At 42.5% G+C, this 23370-nt stretch overlaps 1 protein-coding gene across 1 annotated transcript; it reads left to right on the top strand.

Annotated features, from left to right (window-relative positions):
* The first annotated feature begins 1905 nt into the window (after positions 1-1905).
* LOC135876462 (GTP cyclohydrolase 1-like) lies at positions 1906-13887 on the top strand. Its single transcript, XM_065401679.1, has 6 exons — positions 1906-2215; positions 5025-5134; positions 9939-9994; positions 11543-11574; positions 12401-12485; positions 13761-13887. The coding sequence occupies exons 1-6, from the start codon at positions 1906-1908 to the stop codon at positions 13885-13887; spliced, it is 720 nt and encodes a 239-aa protein (XP_065257751.1).
* Positions 13888-23370: the final 9483 nt, after the last annotated feature.

Raw genomic sequence — 23370 nt, 5'->3', positions numbered from 1 at the left:
GTGGGGGTTACCCAGCAGAGCAGGGTAAGGCTGGCTCCCAGAGTCAAGGATTGGAGTGACCTAGCAGACCACCGGTCCAGATAACTCCAGAGGGGAATGTCACAAAGGGCAAAGCTTATCTGTATGGGAGACAAACTTTTTTGGGGGGGGGAGGTGGGGGGGGGGGGAACGACTGGTCCCAGACTGTGGAATGACCTCCTTCAGGAACTAAGGCATCATCACAAACCTCACCACCTGCAAGGCTCATTTCTTTGGCCTTGACTTCTCTAACAAACACATAGCAACAGATATACTTAAATAATAAAAAACCAACGTAAAACCCAGCCAAAAGAAGACACTCCACTGCACATACTCCTGTCCCTGGGGATATCACTAATGGGCAGCACCGACAAGAGTAACAATTGCTCAGTTAATTGCTCAATTTTTTTTTATTATACTGAATAGTAACTTCTTATTTCACAATTTCAGAGTCAAAGTGAACAAATGCAATGGATTATGTCAGGTAAATACGCGTCATTTCATCAGTGGTGAGCCATGCATCTTACTCATTCCACTTGCAGTAAAGTCTGATCATAGAAAGATTCAAAAATTTCACCTGTGGCTATTTCCATCAGCGATTTCTGTGCATGATAGTAAGTTGAAAGGAAACAAGGTGCATTTTGGTGGATGCATCTCAAAATAGTGACCGGAATTTTTTCAAATACCATTTGCTGACTATTCAGACAAATATGAAATGCCTCTAACCCAGAAAAATACTTTATCTGCCTTCTCTGTAGCACTTTTCCATGTAACTTGAATATAGCATTCATATTTAACGTAATGTTTCAAATATTGATTAGTTCAATAGAAGTCACCAAAATTATTTGCATAAACAGTTTATTAAAACAAAGGTGGTGTCATTGTAGATACAAAGATGCTGGGATAACATACAATACATATTTTGTACGTTTCCACAAACTTGGTCATACTGAGGGCTGGCATTTCTATGATAGAATTTTGGAATTAAAAAGGAAAGGAGGTGGGGCTATTATATGTGCCGCCGAAGACCCGGAATGAGTGAAGGACCCGCCGCCGAACTGCCGCCAAAGACTCGGAGCGCCACCCGGTGAGTACAAGCGCTGCAGTGGGTGGCACCCTTTTTTATGTCCGCTCCCCCGAAATTGCTTTGCCCCAGGCCCCCTGATTCCTCTGGGCAGCCCTGGGCAGCATATTGTGCAGGAACCAAGCTTTGGGTCATGGAGTAGCATGTCCCAGCTCCTTCAGCAAAATCTGATGGTTGTGGGGAAGGGGTCATTTGGGGTGACCTGAATGATACATTATACTTACAGTCAGACACACCCCAACTCCTTGATTACTGAATGAATACCGAATTGGCTGTCATTTAAATTTTTACCACAGAAATGTGATGGAATGTGATTGTATAAGATCCCATGCTGATGTATTGTAACTAGTTTGGACCGTGCAATAAGGACTTGGGAACCACAAATCAGGAGCTGGGGATAAGGAACCAGCTTTATCCTCCTGCTTTGCTGCCCCCTCGGCCAGGAAGAGGGGCCAGCAGCGCCCCAGGAAAGCACCCCCAAGCGGGAGGGAAGGACCAGGGCGGATATGTACCAGTTCACGGCTGGGTTACGGTCCTGGGGCCCTGGAAAGCAGGCGCATTAGGAGCGTGGAGCGTGACTAGCACCCGTGTCCTCTGATTACTGCCGGCAGGTCAGATGGGCTCTGCCCGCCGGGCACAGGGGCAGCCGGGGACAATGGCCGCTCAGAGGAGCCTGCCCAGCTGACAGCCCCGAGGACGTCTCCTGCTGAGCGGGGGAAATATCCGTGGAGAGGCAGCGGGGATAAATAGAGGCCCGCAGCCCCAGGCACCGCACGGCGCCTCCCCGCGGCCTGCCCCGCAGCATGGAGTGCCAAGCGGCCGGCGAGGAGCTGCCGCGCCCCCACGGCGGGGCCATGCCGCGCCCCTGCTGCAATGGCCACAGCGAGCTGTTGTCGGCCGAGATGCGCCGGGCCCTGGTGCAGTATCGCCCGGAGAAGCGCAGCCGGGAGGAGGCGGCCGAGGGCGGCGAGCTGCCTGCCTTGGAGGACGCCTACCTGAGCATCCTGGAGGGGCTGGGCGAGAACCCTGCCAGGCAGGGGCTGCTCCAGACGCCCAGGAGGGCTGCCAAAGCCATGCAGTTTCTCACGAAAGGCTACCAAGAAACCATCGAGGGTGAGTCCTGCTGGCCGCGGGGATGCGCTTTGCCGACGCCTGCCTGTGAAGGTTGTGGGGGTTGGACTAGATGACCTCCTGAGGTCGCTTCCAACCCTGATCTTCTATGGTTCTATGGAGGGGAAAGTGCAAGCGCCCCTGGTCTCTGCCTCCCTGCTCATGGAGACCAAAGTCCCTCAGCTGGAGCCTCTCCTCCCAGCTACTGCTTCATTGTCTTCCACCCCTCCTCCAGACACAAGGGGCCTGGGGGTATAGCTTGTATTGGACCCAGGGCTGATGGTGAGAGAGACCAGCTTTTCAACTACACCAAGCGCTCCTTCATGCCTGGGAAACTGACTCAGTGGGTCAGAGCTAAGCACAAGGTGGAACAGATCATTCAAGGTGAAGTGGCCTATTAACATCCCTCCAGTCATAGGGGGGAAAGGGAGGGGAAAAGGCAGCTGGGGCGGGGGGAGAGTAGTGGGTTACAGATTGTTGTAATAAGCCACAGATCCAGCGTGTCTATATCTGATCCCTCAGTCCTCATCCTCAAAGGAAACCTGCACAACACTTTCAAAAAAGGAGCCTGGCAGCTTAAATTCATAACTCTGCTAGGCACTAAAAGTCAGGGACTAGAGACACTGGATTTATGGCTTATTACAACAATCTGTAACCCACTAATAACACCTTCCTCCCCCAGGTGCTTCCCTCAACTGGAGGGTTAATGGACCACTTCACCTTGACTGGCCCCTTGAAATACATTTTAACTAATTATCCTAAACAATCTCTTCCACCTTGTATTTAGCTGACACTGTGAATAAGTTTCCCAGACCTGAAGAAGAGCTCTGTGTAAGCTCCAAAGCTTGTTTCTCTCACCAAGAGAAGTGGGTCCAATGAAACATAGGCACTGACTCCGTGGGTGCTCCGGGGCTGGAGCACCCATGGGGAAAAATTGGTGGGTGCTCTGCACCCACTGGCTGCTTCCTGCCCCGCCCCCCTACCCCAGCTCACCTCCGCCTCTGCTCCGCCTCCTCCCCTGAGCACGCCGCCGTGTCCTGTTTCTCCCCCCTCCCTCCCAGAGCATGCGCCGTGAAACAGCTGTTTTGCGCGGCAAGCCTGGGAGGGAGGGGGGAGGAAGGGGAACATGGTGTGCTTGGGGGAAGAGGCGGGGGAGGGGTCGAATAGGGGCAGGGAGGGGCAGAGTTAGGGCAGGGACTTTGGGGCAGGAGTGGAGTTGGGGCGGGGCCGTGGCCGGGGGCGCGAGCACCCACTGGTGCAGAAAAAAGTTGGCACCTGTGCAATGAAAGATATTACCTCACCCACCTTATCTCTCTGATATCCTGGCGCTATAATCACACTTCATTTTTCACTTCATTAAGGGGGCAGATTCTCACATTCCTGGAAGGTGCTCTGTGGGTTTCAGTTCTTGCATTTAACTGCCTTCACCTCTGTAAACCTTCAAAACCCTTCCCAGTCTCATAAACTTGACTGTATGAAATATCCTATCAGTGAAATGTGGGAATTAAAAACAGGGAATTTTCTCCATTTTACTCTCCAGCTTCAGGATGGTGTTCATATGTATAAGTGGCATTGGGGGGGGGGGGGAGGAAGATGGGGGAAGTCGTTTTCAAATAAATGAATCTGAGCAGAATCAGGTATATTACTCATAGAATACTAATTTGCCACTTTGTGCTATGTTTGTACCGCGCCTGGCACAATGGGGTCCTGGTCCAGGACTGGGGCTCCTTTGCACTAGTGCCATACAAATAACAGGAAACAAGAATTTCAGCTTGAGCATCAGTTAAAAAAGAGGGAGGGGGAAGGCAAGTGGCAGCAGGCTCGATGGTTGTGTATGAATTATTCCTGGAGGTATACTAATAAAATTTAAACTTAAATAGTATCTTTATTACCTTAATTTTGTAAAATAAGGCCCTGTGCCTGCAAACATTTTTTGGGGGTGTGCAAATAAGTTTAATGTTACTATTCGCAGAAGTGAAGTTATGCAAACACTTATATCCAGGAGTAAGAATCAATTGCAGTTTTACCTTTCAGGGATTTTTATCCTAAACTTTTCTTTTTCCACTGTTGACATGTATATTAGTTACATTTTCCCCCATTTTGTATTTTTCTGGTTCTCTATTCTGTATCTTAATATCCACAATAGGAGCTGGTCTCTGTGATGACAATTTTTTCTCATCTTCAGTGTTTAGACTTCTCTTTCAAATGAACATAAACAAATAAGGCTTTGCAGCTTCTGAAGTACAGATTTGATAAAGAATTTGTGTACTAGGGACTCATCTTCTCCAAACAGATAACATTCTATACTAGTTTATTAGGAAATAAGCTCATATACACCTAAACAGTGGGTGCTGTCCTCTTTCTATTTATAGGCATGCGCTGTGATCAGTGCTCCCTTCACCCTGCCTGTGACTGGGAGCTGGGACCATTCAGTAGGCCCCAAAAAGTAAGAACTGCATAAAAAGAAGTTTAGCACTGCTTGGCAGGGCTGAAGCCCACTGGATGACACCTGTGTATAAAGTTACTTATATGCATGTAAGATGGGGTGTGCGAGTTGAGTGTAGGATTCCACCTGTACTTAGAACTGATTTTTTTAAATATGCTTTCAGTTCTATACAACCATTGCATTTCAGCTAAGAATATGTCCATATTAAAACTATTTTTAAAAGGTTTGGGGTTGTGCTTTTCTCTCTCACATCAGATTTTGTTTTGTGCTTAGGAAAGTATGTATCAATTGCAGTACATGCATAACGCTATTTAGGATAGAATCCTGTGTAGAATCTTTCATTAACTGCTCATCTTGTCCTTTCAGATATACTCAATGATGCAATCTTTGATGAAGACCATAATGAAATGGTGATCGTTAAGGATATTGATATGTTTTCCCTTTGTGAGCACCACTTGGTACCCTTCTTTGGCAAGGTAGTTATCCATCTGGCTTATAGCAAATATTTGTCATTCAGAGGTCTTGGGTGTTCTACAGAATAAAAGGAAATAAAATGTGTTTTGAAAAGGTGTGGGTTGTTCCTCATAGCCAGTGTAGTCCTGTAGAATCCAGAATAGTCATTCTTAGGAAGAGTTTTAAAACATGCCAACTATGATGTGGGCATTTTGAGGTGATAAGTAGAGGATTTATTTTGTGGACTAACTGCATCTGCAGTATGAAGCATATTAGCGTCAGGAAAGAAGAGCCATATTTTCTACAATATGGTCATAGGAAATTGATTACCCTTGGAGAGGCTCCTTAGCAGGGATCCTAGAAATCCATTTGTTGCAGAAAAACATGGAATATGCATTTTTACAGAGAATCTTTAGTTTTTACATTTTGTGGAAAACTAAAAATGTATTAACTATTAACTAAATTTTACTGAAAGTAGCAGTTTCACTTTTTCAGTGCATGTAACCTGCCCCTCTTGTGGTTGATTTTTGAATGCATTTTAAATCTACATAGCTAAACATCTCCAATAAACTGCTTCTGGCGCATATAAGTTACTCAGCGGCATAAAGGGGTTCATATTTTAATGCATCTCAAATTTAACATAAGAACGGCCATACTGGGTCAGACCAAAGGTCAATTTAGCCCACTATTCTGTCTTCTGACTGTGGCCAATTCCAGGTGCCCCAGAGGGAATGAACAGAACAGATAATCATCAAGTGATCCATCCCGTCGCCCATTCCCAGCTTTTGGCAAACAGGCAAGGGACACCATGCCTTCCCATCCTGGCTAATAGCCATTGATGGACCTATCCTCCCTGAACTTACCTACTTCCTTTTTTTGAACCCTATTATAGTCTTGGCCTTCACAACAGGTTGACTGAGAGTTGTGTGAAAAAATATTTCCTTCCTGCCGCCTGTTAATTTCATTTGGTGACTCCTAGTTCTTGTGTTATGAGAAGGAGTAAATAACACTTCTTTATTTACTTTCTCTACACCAGTCATGATTTTATAGACCTCTATTATATTCACACACCCCACCCCCGTCGTCTCTTTTCCAAGGTGAAAAGTACCAGTCTTATTGATCTCTCCTCATATGGAAGCCGTTCCATACTCCTAATGATTTTTGTTGCCCTTTTCTGAACCTTTTCCAATTCCAATATATCTTTTTTGAGATGGGGCGACCACATCTGCATGCAGTATTCAAAATGTGGGAGTACCATGGATTTATATAGAGGCAATATGATATTTTCTGTCTTATTATCTATCCCTTTCTTAATGATTCCCAACATTCTGTTTGCTTTTTTGACTGTTGCTGCACATTGAGTGGATGTTCTCAGAGAACTATCCACAATGATTCCAAGATCTTTCTTGAGTTGTAACAGCTAATTTAGACCCCCTCATTTTATATATATAGTTGGGATTATGTTTTCCAATGTGCATTACTTTGCATTTATCAACATTGAATTTCATCTGCCATTTTCTTGCCCAGTCACCTAGTTTTGAGAGATACTTTTGTAGCTCTTCCCAGTCTGCCTGGGACTTAACTATCGTGAATAGTTTTATATCAGCTGCAAATTTTGCCACCTCACTGTTTACCCCCTTTTTCCAGATCATTTATGAATATGTTGAATAGGATTTGTCCCAGTACAGATCCCTGAGGGACAGTACTATTTACCTCTCTCCATTCTGAAAACTGACCATTTATTCCTACCATTTGTCTCCTATCTTTTAACCAGTTACCAATCCATAAGAGGACCTTCCCTCTTATCCCATGACAGCTTACTTTGCTCAAGAGCCTTTGGTGAGGGACCTTGTCAAAGGCTTTCTGAAAATCTAAGTACACTATGTCCACTGGATGCTCTTTGCCCACATGAGAGGGTCAACACGCAAAGAATTCTAGTAGATTGGTGAGGCATTATTTCTCTTTACAAAAACCATGTTGACTCTTCCCCAATGAATTATGTTAATCTATGTCTCTATGGCAATTTTGTTCTTTACTATAGTTTCAGCCAGTTTGCCCGGTACCGAAGTCAGGCTTACCAGCCTGCGATTGCAGGGATCACCTCTGGAGCCCTTTTAAAAAATTGGCATCACATTAGCTATCCTCCAGTCATTTGGTACAGAAGCTCATTTAAATGATAGGTTACAAACTACAGTTAGTAGTTCTGCAATTTCACATTTGAGTTCCTTCCGAACTCTTGGGTGAATACCATCTGGTCCTGGTGACTTATTACTGTTTACTGTCATGCATCTGACGAAGTGGGTATTCACCCATGAAAGCTTATGCTCCAATATATCTGTTAGTCTATAAGGTGCCACAGGACTCTTTGTTGCCTATTACTGTTTAGTTTATCAGTTTGTTCCAAAACTTCCTCTAATGACACCTCAATCTGGGATAGTTCTTCAGATTTGTCACCTAAAAAGAATGGCTCAGGTTAGGGAATCTCCCTCACATCCTCAGCCGTGAAGACTGATGCAAAGAAGTCATTTAGTTTCTCTGCAATGGCCTGATCATCCTTGAATGTTCCTTTAGCATCTTGATCGTCCAGTGGCCCCACTGGTTGTTTAGCAGGTTTCCTGCTTCTGATGTACTTAACAAAAAAATTGCTATTACTTCTTGAGTCTTTGGCTAGCTGTTCTTCAAATTCTTTTTTGGCCTTCCTCATTATATTTTTACACTTCATTTGCCAGTGTATGCTCCTTTCTATTTTCCTCACTAGGATTTAACTTCCACTTTTTAAAGGATGCCTTTTTGTCTCTCACCGCTTCTTTTACTTTTGTTTTTTAGCCACAGTGGCACTTTTGGTTCTCTTACTATGTTTTTTTAATTTGGGGTATACATATAAGTTGAGCCTCTATTATGGTGTCTTTAAAAAGTTTCCATGCAGCTTGCAGGGATTTCACGTTTGGCATTGTACCTTTTAATTTCTGTTTTTCCCCACCATGGGGATGTTAAATTTAATTTTATTATGATCCCATTACCAGGAAGTCTAGCTATATTCACCTTTCGGACCAGCTGCTGAGCTCTACTTGGGACTAAATCAAGAATTTCCTCTCCTCTTGTAGGTCCCAGGATTAGCTGCTCCAAGAAGCAGTCATTTAAGGTGTCAAGAAACTTTATCTCTGCATCCCGTCCTGAGGTGACATGTACCTAATCAATATGGGGATAGTTGAAATCCCCCATTATTATTGAGTTCACTTCAGCCTCCAGCTGTGAGTAATTAAACGTATGAAAAAATGCCAAAAAGCTTTAAAAATCACCCCTAAAGCCCGTGTCACTAAGTTTGGCAAGGACAAATTTCACGTTCATGGTGATGTGCTGTTCTGTACTGTATGCAGCAAGGCTGTAGATTATGTTCAAAGGCAGACAATTGTAGAACACATGGAAAGCACTAAACAAACAATGAAAAGAAGAGGTTGAAACAGCAGGGCCATCAACAACAATAAAGAAACAATACACTGTGACTGGATGATTTTATTATAATGATTGATGGCGCTGGTAGGCTTGGAACTTGCTTTAAAATTGTAAATATATCAGTAAAACGTGTTCAGCTGATACCTATATATATTGTAGCTAGGGAAACTAAAGTGCAGCATTTCATTTTAATTGTGGAAAAACACAGATTTTTATGTTTTTTTAAATCGGAGAATTTTGGATTTTTTTAATCATGGAAAACTAGGATTCCTGCCCCTTACACACTAAATATCCACTGAAGCTGATTTGTGAGGGGGGGCATTGCCTGCATAGATATATGGGATTAAGCTTGTCTGAGTATGCACAGGGAAATTTTTCCTGAAGTCTCTTCCAAACACAACTTAAACTCCTTAAAAGTGATTGCACTCAGCATCCCAAACTGGCAATCGTTGTACAACCAAAGCTCCCAATGCAGGGGCCTGCTAGAATGAAGATTAAATAAATAAATAGTTCCATATATCTTACTCCTGCCACTTCCCAGCTCCATCTTCCTCCCTTCCACATTGTTACAGGAGAAAAAGCAATCTCCTTCTTTCCTTTCCTTTCTCCTGCTTCACTCTCTCTCAATAAACCTCCTCTCCTACTTGCTGCTTTCCCTTCTCGTGCCTCTCTCCAACACTTTTTCCATGAAGACTGATAATTCTTGAGAGCTCAAACTGTTTGGAATGTACAACAACATGAACGACTGTCTTCTTCCTTACCAATAAATCTACTTGCTCTACATATGCCCATAAGCTACACAGCATCTATACCAGGGGTTCTCAAACTGGGGGTCGGGACCCCTCAGGGGGTTGCAAGCTGTCAACCTCAACCCCCACTTTGCCTCCAGCATTTATAATGGTGTTAAATATATAAAAAGTGTTTTAATTTATAAGGGGGGGTCACACTCAGAGGCTTGCTATGTGAAAGGGGTCACCAGTAAAAAAGTTTGAGAGCCACTGATCTATACATATGCACCTTTTCCATCTACTACTGGTGCATGGTACATCACAGGGCACTTTGCATTAAGGATCCAGTCCTGCTCCCATTAAAAGCAGCACTGAAACTCCCATTGACATCACTAGAGGAAAGATCAGGCCTGAAGCCGGCAGGTTTAGGTTCTGGGAGCCCTGATCCTGCAATTTCCACTGGAGTGGGCAGACTGCTATGAATGTGGAGACCCATTGACTAAGCTAGGGCTCCTCACAGACACAGTCATGACTGTGCATTGTACATTGCACCTCAGAGCCCTGAGTTTATTCAGACCTTCAACTTTCCTGCAGAATCAGGTGTGTAGTAATCATTCAGCACTTAGACTCCTGTTCATATTTGCAGGTACATATTGGATACTTACCTGTAAAGAAAGTGGTTGGACTAAGCAAGCTTGCAAGGTAAGTGCATCTATGCAATGCTATAGTGAAGGTGTAAAGGCCAAATCCTGTTCTCAGTGCACAGCCCAAGTGAGGATGCCATGTACTGGGATGCTCTGCAGAGAGAAAGGGACAGGAATACTTCCCCTGAGATGTAGGATAGCAACAAAGTTATTGCTCCAGAGGCACTACTGAAGCTTTAGGGCTGCAGTAAGCCCTGGGGTTCCTTTGGGCTGGTGGCTCTGCAGTAGCAGATCCCCTGTTCCCACTTGCCCTGCACACTGGAGTGCATGGAGTCTACTGTGGAGCTGCTGAAGCGTGCAGAGGGATGTGGAACTCCTGTATGGCATTCTGATCTGCCTTTCACAGTGGTGTGGGGTCCCCTCTCACTCCAGGGGGCAGGATTTTCCACTGTTCATGTAAGCCAATAACCAGGATTATGAAGGTGAGCTGAGAAGGACCCTTCTCAATAGAAAATTTGGATTTCCTCGCTGTGATTCTTAAGGATAACTTACCATAAGAGAAACTGCATAAGCGTTTGTGGCTGATATAAGCCTTTTATCCCATAATTGTGCTGAATTTGTAATGCCCCCCAACCACTGAGACCCCTCAATCTGTGCATACAGAGCACTCCTCATCACCGCTAATAGAAGGGGGCTAGTGGGAGAACGTTCTCTTTGAGGGGCTGTCAGTTTTGGCACTGCCTCTCCACTTTGGACTGAAACAGCCTTGTGGGCATGCTGCAGTGCTTCGGCATTGCTTCTCAGGAAGGAGGGGCTTAACCCTGGCTAAGGATTTGTGTGAATAGTTCAGCTAGGAACCAATGGCTGGCAGTTTTATGTTTATTGGCAGCTGCTGCAAGTGGTGCCGCCTTAGCTTTTGGGTTTAATTTATTTGTTTTGTTAGCATATATCAGGGTTGCCTGCAGTTTTCAGATATCTGCCTCTTTTTGTATAGGAACATTTTTTATAAATGAAATTCACTTTTCTACTTAACAGGCTGAGTTTGTTAAGTAAAAGTTGATGGCCTATACATCTTAAAAGTTCTGATGTCAATAGGCAGACTATAATTAAGTGTCTAGTAGTAGCCCTGTTATAATCTATGATCGTGTCTTCTGCATTCTGAGCACCAGCATGTTAATGATTGATCAGAGCTGCTTTACAAATGTGACACAAAGGCTGATAATCCACAGATTGAAAATAGATTATAATGTGGTTAAATAAGATCTTTTTGAGGCAGTACTTAATTTTTTTAAAAAAATATGATTTCTATAAGGGATTCTAAATCCATTTATAAGGTACTTTGGTTAAAATAAGTGGTACAGAGTAGAATATATTAATACTCAATATATAAGGTATTCTAAAATGGACTGAATATCAGCTATATGTAAATCACATTACATACTGTAATGTAAAATCACTTATACTACATTATATTTAGCCTTCTAAATAGCCAAGATAACATCCTACTTTAACACCTGTGATACCCAGAAAGTCTATTAAGCTCAACTGAAATTTTGTGTTTAAATCAGGAGGAAATATTTATTATTCTTACATTTTCCCCCCCCAGAATTGTTGAAATCTTTAGTCGAAGACTGCAAGGTGTGTATCCTTTCTACAATATCTCTCTGTTCTGCTGAACTATATTTCAGCTAGATGATGCCCAACTGAAGAAAGTACTTAAGTGTATGCCTAATTTTAATTATGGCACTAGTTCTGTTGAAGTAAATGTATTTAAAGTAAGGCATAGGCCTAAGTACTCTCCTGAACTGGGACCATAATCAGTGTGGCATATTTGTTAAAGCTGTCAAGGGACCAAGCAGAAAACATCAAACTAAAGCAGCCTGATCCTACACGTCAACAGTATATTGACTTTATTGGAAGCTTGAGGCGTATATTCCTAAGTCCAGAACCTTAGTGTTTACAATTCAACAGCTGGGTCGGTATAGTGGGGAAGTTATGCATATGAAATAGGAAATGTGTTGGGGCCCCGTTTTCTGAAAGAATGAGGAAGTGTACTCAGCGCATAGGCCACCTCTGATAGGTAGCCAAGGAGGACAGCAGTCTCTGCAGTGTGCGGAAAACTGACTTTGGATAATGTGTTTCACAGGGAGTGAGGGCGGTTTTGTTAACTATTAAAAATCCTGCGGGCAATCAAGGTGGATAAATATTTGCTCACTGGATAAAGAACAGATTTCAGGGCTCCAAAGCTGTCATTCCAGCACTTTTTACAAGCACTAAATTCACATTGAAAAAATAATTTAAAAAACCATTTCTAGCATAGGGGCTCATTTTATTTTAGTTAGCTAGTGGGAGAATTTGATGGACTGTATTTAGAGCACATTAGGAATGTATTTTCTTTAAGAATTTGCAAGGAGTACCAAGAGTGGCAATTACATATAGAAAAATCATACTGTTCTCTTTCCAGTTCAAGAGCGGCTTACCAGACAGATCGCTCTAGCAATTACTGAGGCTCTGAAACCTGCCGGAGTGGCTGTGATTGTAGAAGCATCGTAAGTAATTCATTATTGTTAGTCCCATTAAAGTCAACCTCTAAGAACAGTTACCACACTATCTGAAATGTCATTGTTACCTAAACAGACTTGGGAGAGTTGCGTTTCAGTTCCTACCACAGACTTCCTGTAGGACCTTAGACAAGTCATTTAATCTCTCTAGCTCAGTTCCCCATCTGTAAAATGAGGATCCTGATATCACTGCTCTTCACTGGGCACATCAGGATGCCTTCACTAATAACTGTGAGGTATTCAGATGCCACGATGATGGGGCCATTTAAGTACCTGGATAGATAACTTCTACGTATAGAGAAATATTACAGTACTTCAGATACTAGCTTATCAGAAATGGTGACCTCTGTCAACATCATCCTTTCTCACACACTCCAACAAATGCTGCAGGGTATGTATGGGTAACTTAGCTTGAAGTGACAATGTAAAGTGAAAGTGACTAAAAGTGGGGTATACAGATTTTGGCACATATTCCACTGTGTGTCACTTTGTGTGCTCAAATTGGTACAAGTCTTAGTAGTTTTTTCAGGCTTACCCCAAAAATTGTCCAAATGTATTCTAACATGTGGACCAGTCACATCTGGCACCAATACATTTAGAATATGTCTACCCTGCAGTTAAACACCTGTGACTGGCCCATGTCAGCTGACTCGGGCTTGAGGGGCTTGGGCTAAGGGGCTATTTAATGGCAGAGTAGACATTTGGGCTTGGACTGGAGCACAAGCTCTGGGACCCTCCCTCCTCATGGGGTCCCCAAGCCTGAACATCTACACTGCAATTTTAGAGCTCCGTAGCCCTAGTCCCATGAGCCTAGTCAGCTCATACAGGCTGGCCATGAGTGTTTAATTACAGGGTACACATACCTTTATTGGCCTGGTTTGTGCTGTTCTGCAGGGCAAAATTGGTGAACGTAGACAGAATAGTTCAAACACGATCTGCTTAAGCTTCCTATCAATATTTATTCATTTATTTCAACTTCAGTCACTAAGTATGGTTGTAAACAAACAACCCCCCTCACTAAATGTTGTTTTGAAATACTACAACATTTAAAGAAAATAGAATTCAAGAATGATTCTCCTATCAATAGTTCTGAGTGAACTGGTGGCTCCCAATAATATTTGGACATGCTTTAATTAATCAAAGGCACTACTTGTCACACAGTATATTGCTGATTATCATAATGGTAATTAGATCCAGTTATCCCAGTGTGCAGGTTATTAACATATTAAACTAAGGTTGGCTATTTAACTAATTACCTTGTAGGCACATGTGCATGGTTATGCGAGGGGTTCAGAAAATGAACAGCAGGACTGTCACCAGCACCATGCTCGGAGTCTTGCGAGAAGATCCAAAAACCAGAGAGGAATTTCTTACACTGATCAAGAATTAAATGGAAACAGCTTCCCACTCACTGTTTGTTGGCTCTAACAGTAAAACCAATTGCCAGAAACTAATTACTGTGTGTGATGCAGGACTGTTTGTAGAGTCTGTGTATTAGAAATAGCTGTGTGACAGCTTGGTTCTCACTAATGCCTTGTAATGTCATAAAATATGTGGGAGAGAATGAATGTGCCTAAATCACAATTACTGAACTGAAAAGAGATTAGCTGTTTCCCAATGCTAACCATAGAGTGCTATGGAAAGGTGTTGCTAGGTGGGAGCTAAAACAAGCCACCACCACCACCCCCTCAAAAAAAAAAAAAAACACACCAAAAAAAAACACAACAAGCAGCCACAGGAAGGTGAAATTAAGCACAAAATCCTGTGGCCTTTATGACTCAATCTTCAGCCCCTTTGTGTTCCTTGTATTAGACAAAGGGGGCAGAAAGCCAGCAGATCTCCCCAACTGGGGATTCATCTGATGTAAGGGGATGTCTGGGAGGCATGGAACTGTTGTAATCTGATCCTACACCATCCTCTTCTGGCCCCAAGGGTAGGGGGGCATGAGAGAAGTATTGCCAGATGGGAAGGGGCATGACCACTGTGCTCCACCAACTCCTATCTGGTGAATGGCCTTTGGGGGCCATAGCCAGCTGGGTGTAGCATGGAGTAGCAGAGAGCCCAAGGCCTGGCTGATCCCCACAGCCACCATTAGGGATATGAATGGGAGGCAGACAGTACCCATGGATGTGCCACACAATAGTGTTTCATTAGATCTTAGTGACCCATTAGTGCTGCATAATATCCCAATACCTCTCACCCACCACAACGATCTGTTGTTTATGGCTAAGTCCCAGTTCAGCTCACTCTAAACCTTGCTTTGATCCCTTCTGAAGAAAAAGCAGGAGATGATATGGTACTAGGATTGTTCCTTAAAGTCATGATACAATTTTTGATACCATAATCTGAGTCAAGAATTGTCTCTGGGATTGAGTAGTTTTTCAGATCCCCATGCACAGATAAAAGATCAGCTCTTTTTAAACTTCAGTGTATGTATAATGCTGGAGAGCTGAATTCTTGTAAAGGCTTGTTATTAACCCTGCAATGGAACTGACATTTGTTTTGATAGTAAGCCTCATAGCAATACTTAAACCAGTCAGAACAAAGATGTAGCTATGGAATTTCCTCCTGGAGATCATAAATATAGAACACTAGAGGGCCATTTTCTGCTACCCTTACTGTGCAGTTAGTTCCTTTCATTTCAATGGGACCACTCGTGGAGTGAGGCATTACTACTCAACCTGAGTAGGGTTAGCAGAATATGGCCATAACAGAGTTTTAAATAAAGGCTTGTTTTCTTTAAATGCTTTGTCCCCCATCAGACTGGTGCTTGATTTTTAATATCTACTTTTCAGTGTTGGAATAATATCATTTTACAGACACTTAAGCCCCTTCGTTTTCAGTTTAAGCAGATTTTTACCAAAAAAATCCCTGGTTTTACAGCAAGTATTTGTTTTCTGATTTTCACCCTACTTTTGTATCATTCAAATTATTTATATTATATAGTATTATATTATATATAAAAAACCAACCCTGGGTTTATTAGGAAAATACAATACATTGCATGAGATATATGTATTACGATAATACATTAGTCTGTATGTATATGTAAAGCTGCCTGTTGAAGTAAGGCTATGTATTAGTTTAGAAGATACACACAATAAACAAACAGGCACGCATGCAAGCTCTGAAGTGCATGTGAACATACTGGTGAATCTCACGTCCACCACATAAACATTTCAAGCTGTTAGCAGATAACAGTTTAAAGATTTGACACACTAAAATGGGAAGAAAATGAATATCCACCAAAATAAACCCTGATATTTACCCAGAAAAATTAAGGTTTTTTTGCACCAATTTTCATCTGTTTTTGTTGTTGTAGTAAAAGACCGATAAATTCCCGGGAAAAATTAAATAAAATAAAAACCAAAAAGGGCCCTACAGATACTGTATTTTTCAAGCAAATGTATTTTGAGATACATCTGTGTATATCCTAAATGTACTGTAATGATATCATACTATCCTCATGCCAAATCAGCTTGGGAATGTGCATTAAAAGCAGTATGTGTCTGAGTAAATGTTAGCAGTAAATTAAACTGATAAATATTGGTTTTATAAATGAAATGTTCAATAGAGACAAACATTTTGCAGCTCACTCTATTCAAAAGTAAATGTTGAACAGTCTTAGAGAAGAAGGTTTTATATCAATAAGAGCTGCATAACTTAGTGTTCAATAGTGGTGCTAAAACATATATACGAGTGTTTTGTGGAAATTGCATTAATGCATTTTAAAAAATATTTTGGCGCATAGGTATATTTTATGTATATTTTATTAGCCTTTTGCTTTGTTACATGGGGATTGTGGGGGCAAACTCTTATGTGTCCTATTCTCACATGTCGTTGTAGCTGTGTTGGATCAGGAAGTTAGCGAGACAAGGTGGGGAGGCCATATCTTTTACTGGACCATCTTCTGTTGGTGAGAGAGACAAGCTTTTGAGCTTACACAGAGTTTTTCTTCAGGTCTGGACAGACCTGTGCAAGCTCGAAAGCTTGCCTCTCTCACCAACAGAAGATGGTCCAGTAAGAGATATGACCTCCTCTGTCTTATCTTTCTATTCTCACATATATCAGACTTGGTGATTAATTGAAGCCCTAAAAATAACAAGTCAGATATATGTGAGAATAGAGAGATAAGATGGAGGAGGTCATATCTTTTACTGAACCATCTTCTGTTGGTGAGAGGGGCAAGCTTTCGAGCTTGCACAGGTCTGTCCAGACCTGAAGAAAAGCTCTGTGTAAGCTCAAAAGCTTGTCTCTTTCACCAACAGAAGATGGTCCAGTAAAAGATGACCTCCTCCATCTTCTCTCTCTAGTCTCACATATCAGACTTGTTGTTTTTAGGGCTGTCAATTAATCACAGTTAACTCTAGCGATTAACTCAGAACAAATTAACTCGATTAAAAATTAATTGTGATTAATTGCACTGTTAAACAATAGAATATCAATTTAAAATTATTATAAATATTTTTGGATGTTTTTCTACATTTTCAAATATATTGATTTCAATTACAACAGAATTCAAAGTGTACAGTGCTCACTTTGTTATTTTTGATTAAATATTTGCACTGTAATAATGATAAACAAAAGAAATCATATTTTTCAATTCACCTCATACAAGTACTGTAGTGCAATCTCTTTATCATGGAAGTGCAACTTAAAAACAATTGTACATTTGTGTTACATAACTGCACCCAAAAATAGTCCACGCAGTCCTAGTTCTTGTTCAGCCAATCACTAAGACAAACAAGTTTGTTTACATTTACGGGGTCCTACTTGTAATTTTCCACCCAGTAATGCACTTCCACGATAAAAAAATTGCACTACAGTACTTGTAAAAGGTGAATTGAAAAATATGATTGCTTTTGTTTATCTTTTTTACAGTGCAAATATTTGTAATAAAAAGGTAAGCACTATACACTTTATTCTGTGTAGTAATTGAAATCAATATATTTGAAAATATCCAAAAATATTTAAATAAATGGTATTCTATTGTTTAACGGTGCGATTAAAACTGCGATTAATTGCAATTTTTTAAATCTCGTGATTAATCGTGATTTTTTAAAAATAGTTTGACAGCCCTAGCTATTTTGCATTAACAGAAAGCAGAGACGTGTTTATCTAGCAGTCTAGGAGCCGTGAACTTTTCATGAGTTTTAATCCTAAAGGAAGATGCTAACTTCCTTTGTAGCCTTGGACAAGTCACTCTGCCTCAGGTTCCCTTTCTGTAAAATGGATTGAATGCTACCTTGCAGTGGTGTTGTGAGTATAAGTTAATGTTTGCAAAGTGCTCTGAAGATGAAAATAGTCAGTGCTGAGTGTTACTGTTGTTATGCTCTACTCCCTCAATTTGAGCCCTGATTTTACATTACAAATAGAACAGAAAAACAGGAAACAAAATACAGCTAGTGCACATGGTAACATAGGATGGAAATTAAAAAGAAAAAGAAAAAAACAGCAAACACCTCAAATCCAGCAGTGTGTGGTATTTATGCTAAAATATGGGTAACCCATACATTCAGATCCAAATGATCCTGCAGTATTAGGGGTCTACATTTCAAATGATCTGATACTTTCTAAATATTTTCATAAATACAGAAGCCTAATGATTACCCCCCTTTAAATACACTAGCCCCCAATTCCATGGTTTTGAAGGCCATCACCTTCATCTAATCTTTCTAGAGATCAAAATGAAGTGGGTAATTAACACAGGGGTTTTTAAATGATTTTATGTACTTTATAACATTAGTATGTTTGGTTTTGGTTTTTAACCTGAGCTCAATAGCCAAAAAATGTTTTCAATTTTATAATGTATGTAACATTTTTAAAAAAGATATATACACTACATCTACCATAATGCTGAGTTGTCTACTTCTTTTCTATGCAGCTATCACTGTCTTAGTCAAAGCCCAGTGTTAACACGTGTTTCTCACCCAGCTGCTGAGGAAGCAGTGATAATGAAAAATTTGGATTTGATTAAAAGAAGCAAAGTGGAGTACTATAAGGCTAAGATTTTGTCATGGTGATTTTTAGTAAAAGTCACGGGCAATGAACAAAAATTCAAGGAAGCCATGATCTGCCGTGATTTTTGCTGCTGCAGCTTCATGGTTTCCCCTGCCACCATGGTGGCTGGGAGCTGTGGGGTTCCCCCTCTGCCCACAGCAGCTGGAAGCTGCAGGGTGACCATATTTCCCAGGGAGAAAACGGAACACCCTCAGCTGCTCGCCCAAGGCACTCACTCTTCTCCCCCCACTCCCTGTCAGGCTGTCGCTTGGTGCTGCAACCCTGAGGAGGTCCCCCTCAGGATGCTGTCGCCTGTCGCTGGAACCCTGCCAGCACAGCCCCTGGGGCTGAAGCAGATGTCACGGATTCTGTGACTTCCATGACCTCTGTGACATAAACGTAGCCGTAGCCTTAACCATAAGCAATGTGACAAGAGTGAAGCCTCTCTCACAATACCCCTTATGGTGGCCTCATCTACGGGGAAAGTGGGCTTCAGAGGTTCACCCACCACAATTCCCCATACAGACCACCACTTGTAATGCCACACACCATCAGCAGTAGTCATCAAACCTGGGACCTCTGCATCTTAAAGTATGAGCTACTGCAGCCTGAGATAAAAGCCTCATCTCTGGTATCTCATGAGGCAGGCTGAGACCTCTATGTGGCCCAGCCGTCATTAGAGCCAAACACCACACTGAATGCATGTGAGGTACACATACACATTGAATAGGAAAGTTGGTGTAACAGGATGCTGCTCTTGGGGAGAGTGAGCAGTTGTCCAACAGCAGTGTCTCTGATCTCTCTGAGGGGAAGGCGTGAACCAGCTTGAAAAAGGGCCACCCTACTAAAGCACTGCAATGAGTTAAAAATATCTCATGATGGGTGACATCACAGGCTGCTGACAAACTGAATGAAAGCAAAATGGACACTTTTTCTAGCTCTATCCATCACCAGAAGATAATTAGTCTTCAACAGGAAACTGTCTGTGTTCCATACCCACCTCTGAAAGCAGACTGTTAGGGATTTACGACAGCGTCTTCCAAACTTTGGAAATCTGAGCTCTCTTTCAATCACACCCCTTGCAGCCCTGACATGTGTTGTTAGAGATCTATCCATGTCAATTTATACATCTTCCACACTTGCTCCCCCAACTAGCCCTTCATACATTCCTGGTGGAGTGTGCACCACACTTAAGAAAGGAGATCTATAATCAGCATTTGCTAATGTGTTTTGATAAGAAATGATATAGTTAGCTATATTGACATTTTATCAGCCTGTCTGAGCTAGCATGCATTGGAAGAATGGGGCAATTACACCTCAGAGCTATTGTTTCATGCTCTCTGCAAACTCGGGCACACATCGCTGAATGGTAACACTCACTTTGTATTTTGAGGACTTTCTCTGCAACTGTAACAACTGCAGATTAACTTTAAACAAATGATAAAAGCTGAGACTCTGGCGAATAGCTGAGAGATCTATACTGTATACCCTATGGGGGAACGTCCCATACTGTAGAAAACAATGATTTAGGAAACTGGTGGAAGCCAAGTGTTGCAGCTGCCCTACCACCACTTTCTCAATAAAGTTCCATAAAAATAGAGGTTTGAGACAGGAGAGTAATTAGCAATGGTCCTTGTTTTTTATTCTACTTATTATTTAATTATTTTGATGAATAAAAAGATAACCACGTAGGGCCAGAGTCTGATACTGTAATGCTTTAGGGTTCAACCCAGACCAGTAAGGGGTTGTATCACTGCCTGCCCTGTGACTCTGGCTACCTTCAATGCTATGCTACTGTGGGTAGGTAACAAACAGTGAACCCTAACACCCGAGCTTCCCAGAGATGTCTACCTGCAGTGTTCAGCCCTTTCCTGGAACACTCCCAGAAGTTAGTTGCTCCTTTAGAGACAATACACTGTAGCTCGTTAATTTAACGGGGGGTTGACAAACACTGTCATATCAATCACAGCACTGCATTGGTTTATAGCAGGGGTAGCCAAACTTACTGGTCCTCCAAGCTGCATACGATAATCTTAAGAAGTTCAAGAGCTAGGCGTGTCTGCCAGGGCTCGGAGCTTCTGCCTTGCAGCAGGGTGGTGGGGCTCAGGGCTGAAGCCCCTAAACCCCTCTCCCAGTCTGATAGGCTGGGGAGGGGGGGCTCCCCACATGGGAGGGCCTGCAAGCTGCACTATAACTGTAAAAGAGCCACATGTGGCTCGTGAGCCACGGTTTGGCCACCCCTGGTTTATAGTAAAAGGACAAGGTGATACCAAGTATCAAGAATAAAGATAGATGTTCAAGGATTACCCCAACAGAGTGCATGGCATCCACCAGCCCTATGTGGGAAATCAAATTAAAATGTTATTTGAAAGAGTTTGCTTCTCAAGTTAGGCACACTAAGGCTCACATGCCTATTCATGCATCCGAAGAAGTGGGTATTCACCCACGAAAGCTCATGCTCCTATACATCTGTTAGTCTATAAGGTGCCACAGGACTCTTTGCTACTTTTACAGATCCAGACTAACATGGCTACCTCTTTGATACATGCCTATTCATGCGCCTAATGGATTACACCAAATGTCTGTTCTCACTTTCTGGTGACAAATAAGAAGAGGGCAGCATTACATTTACAGGAGATGAACAAACTTGTTTGTCTGAGCGATTGGCTGAACAAGAAGTAGGACTGAGTGGACTTGCAAGCTTTAAAATTTTACATTTTTTTTTTGAGTGCAGTTATTTTTGTACATAATTCTACATTTGTAAGTTCAACTTTCATGATAAAGAGATTGCACTACAGTACTTGTATTAGGTGAATTGAAAAATACCATTTCTTTTGTTTATCATTTTTACAGTGCATATATTTGTAATAAAAATAATAATATAAAGTAAGCACTGTGCACTTTGTATTCTGTGTTGTAATTGAAATCAATATATTTGAAAATTTAGAAAACATCCAAAAATATTTAAATAAATGGGATTCTATTACTCTTTTTAATCGCGCAACAGCCTTAGACCCAATGACTGAACAGTAACATCCCCAAAAATCTGGATCCTCACTGGTTTGTCAGTCTCCAAAAGTAAATCAAGGAAACAGGCCCATCTCTGACCAAAAAAAACTTAAAGAAGTGAAGAAAAACCCTGACTTAAGTCCAGGGAAGCTGATGACACTCCAGTTCTGATCCCATCCCCAAAAATCAGATTCTAAGTGTTCTCATCAGTGGAGGTTGGGTCCCAAACTAAAACATTGCCATGGAGAATATAAAATGCTGAGCCAACATAGAAAGCCTTCATGCAGACATTGAAGTCACCCAGAAATAGTCTTGGTGACAAAAACACGGTCTATTGTAAATGGTTTTTATTAAATAAACTTCTACCCACACAAGACTACAGTATTAGAACCTTGTATCAGAATAAACTTAGAACTGTTATCACTTAAGTGATCCAGTTGCAATACAAAGATTTGAAACATTAGTAATACCTGCAAGTTTGCTGTGGAGTTCCACAGATTGACTGTGCATTGTGAAGAAATATTTCCTTTTGTTTGTTTAATTTTAATTTGCCTATTTATTTCATTTGGTGACCCCTAGTTCTTGTGTTATGAGGAGTAAATAACAATTCCTTTTTTTACTTCCTCCATACCAGTCATGATTAAGGCTGCGAATCATTCACGGAGGTCCCAGCTTCCGTGACTTTCCGTGACCTCTGTGAACAGGGGCGGCTCTAGCTTTTTTGCCGCCCCAAGCACGGCAGGCAGGCTGCCTTCGGTGGCATGCCTGCGGGAGGTCCCCGGTCCCGCGGATTCGGGCGGCATGTCCGCCGGTCTCGCGGCTTCGGCGTACCCGCCGCCGAATTGCCGCCGAATCCGCAGGACCAGCAGACCTCCCGCAGGCATGCTGCCGAAGGCTGCCTGACTGCCGCACTCACGGCGACCGGCAGGGCACCCCTCGCGGCTTCCTGCCCCAGGCACGCACTTGCTGCGCTGGTGCCTGGAGCCGCCGCTGTCTGTGACTTTTGCAGTGCTGGTGTGGCTGATCTCAGGACCACCTGGAGCGGCAGCAGCGAGGCCCCGGGCCACCACTCCCACCTGGAGCAGTGGCGGCTCCCGGGCCACCCCCCTGCTTGGAGTGGCGGCGGGTCCCTGGGCTGTCCCCCCCCACCCCGTATTAGGGGGCCCCAGGCCATCTCTAGCTGCAGTGGGGCCCTGGGCTCCCCCTTCCCCCTCCAGCAGCAGTCTTCAGGAGTACCCCCCTCCCAGCAGGTAAGATTTAGTCACAGGTATTTTTAGTAAAAATCGTGGACAGGTCACAGGGCTGTGACTTTTTTTTTTTTTTAATTGTCCGTGATCTGTTCATGACTTTTACTAAAAATACCCATGACTTAGCCTTAGTCATGATTTTATAGGCCTCTATCATATCCCCCCTTAGTCGTCTCTTTTCCAAGCTGAAAAGTCCCAGTCTTATTAATCTCTCCTCATACGGAAGCTGTTCCATACCCCTACTAGTTTTTGTTGCCCTTTTCTGAACCTTTTCCAATTCCAATACATCTTTTTAGAGATGGAGCGACCATATCTGCACACAGTATTCAAGATGTAGGTATACCATGCATTTATATAACAGCAATAGGCTATTTTCTGTCTTATTATTATGTAGCATGCTGTCCTGCCACAGAACAGTTCAGTGGCAGGGGAAGTGATTCCTTCATCTAGTCTGTGAAGTGCTTTGAGCCCCTTTGGGATGAAAGAATGGTCATGGCTTGCAGCTGACATGCATGTGAAGGAACTAGAACGCACTGTGGATTGAGTAAGGACACTTCCGTTAACATTTTCTATTAGGGTATCATTTGGTTAACTGATGTGTGCAGAGCAGGGCCGGC

This window comes from Emys orbicularis, chromosome 3 (genome assembly GCF_028017835.1).
Source record: "Emys orbicularis isolate rEmyOrb1 chromosome 3, rEmyOrb1.hap1, whole genome shotgun sequence".
NCBI lineage: Eukaryota > Metazoa > Chordata > Testudines > Emydidae > Emys > Emys orbicularis.
This window is presented reverse-complemented; position numbering and strand designations above follow the sequence as displayed.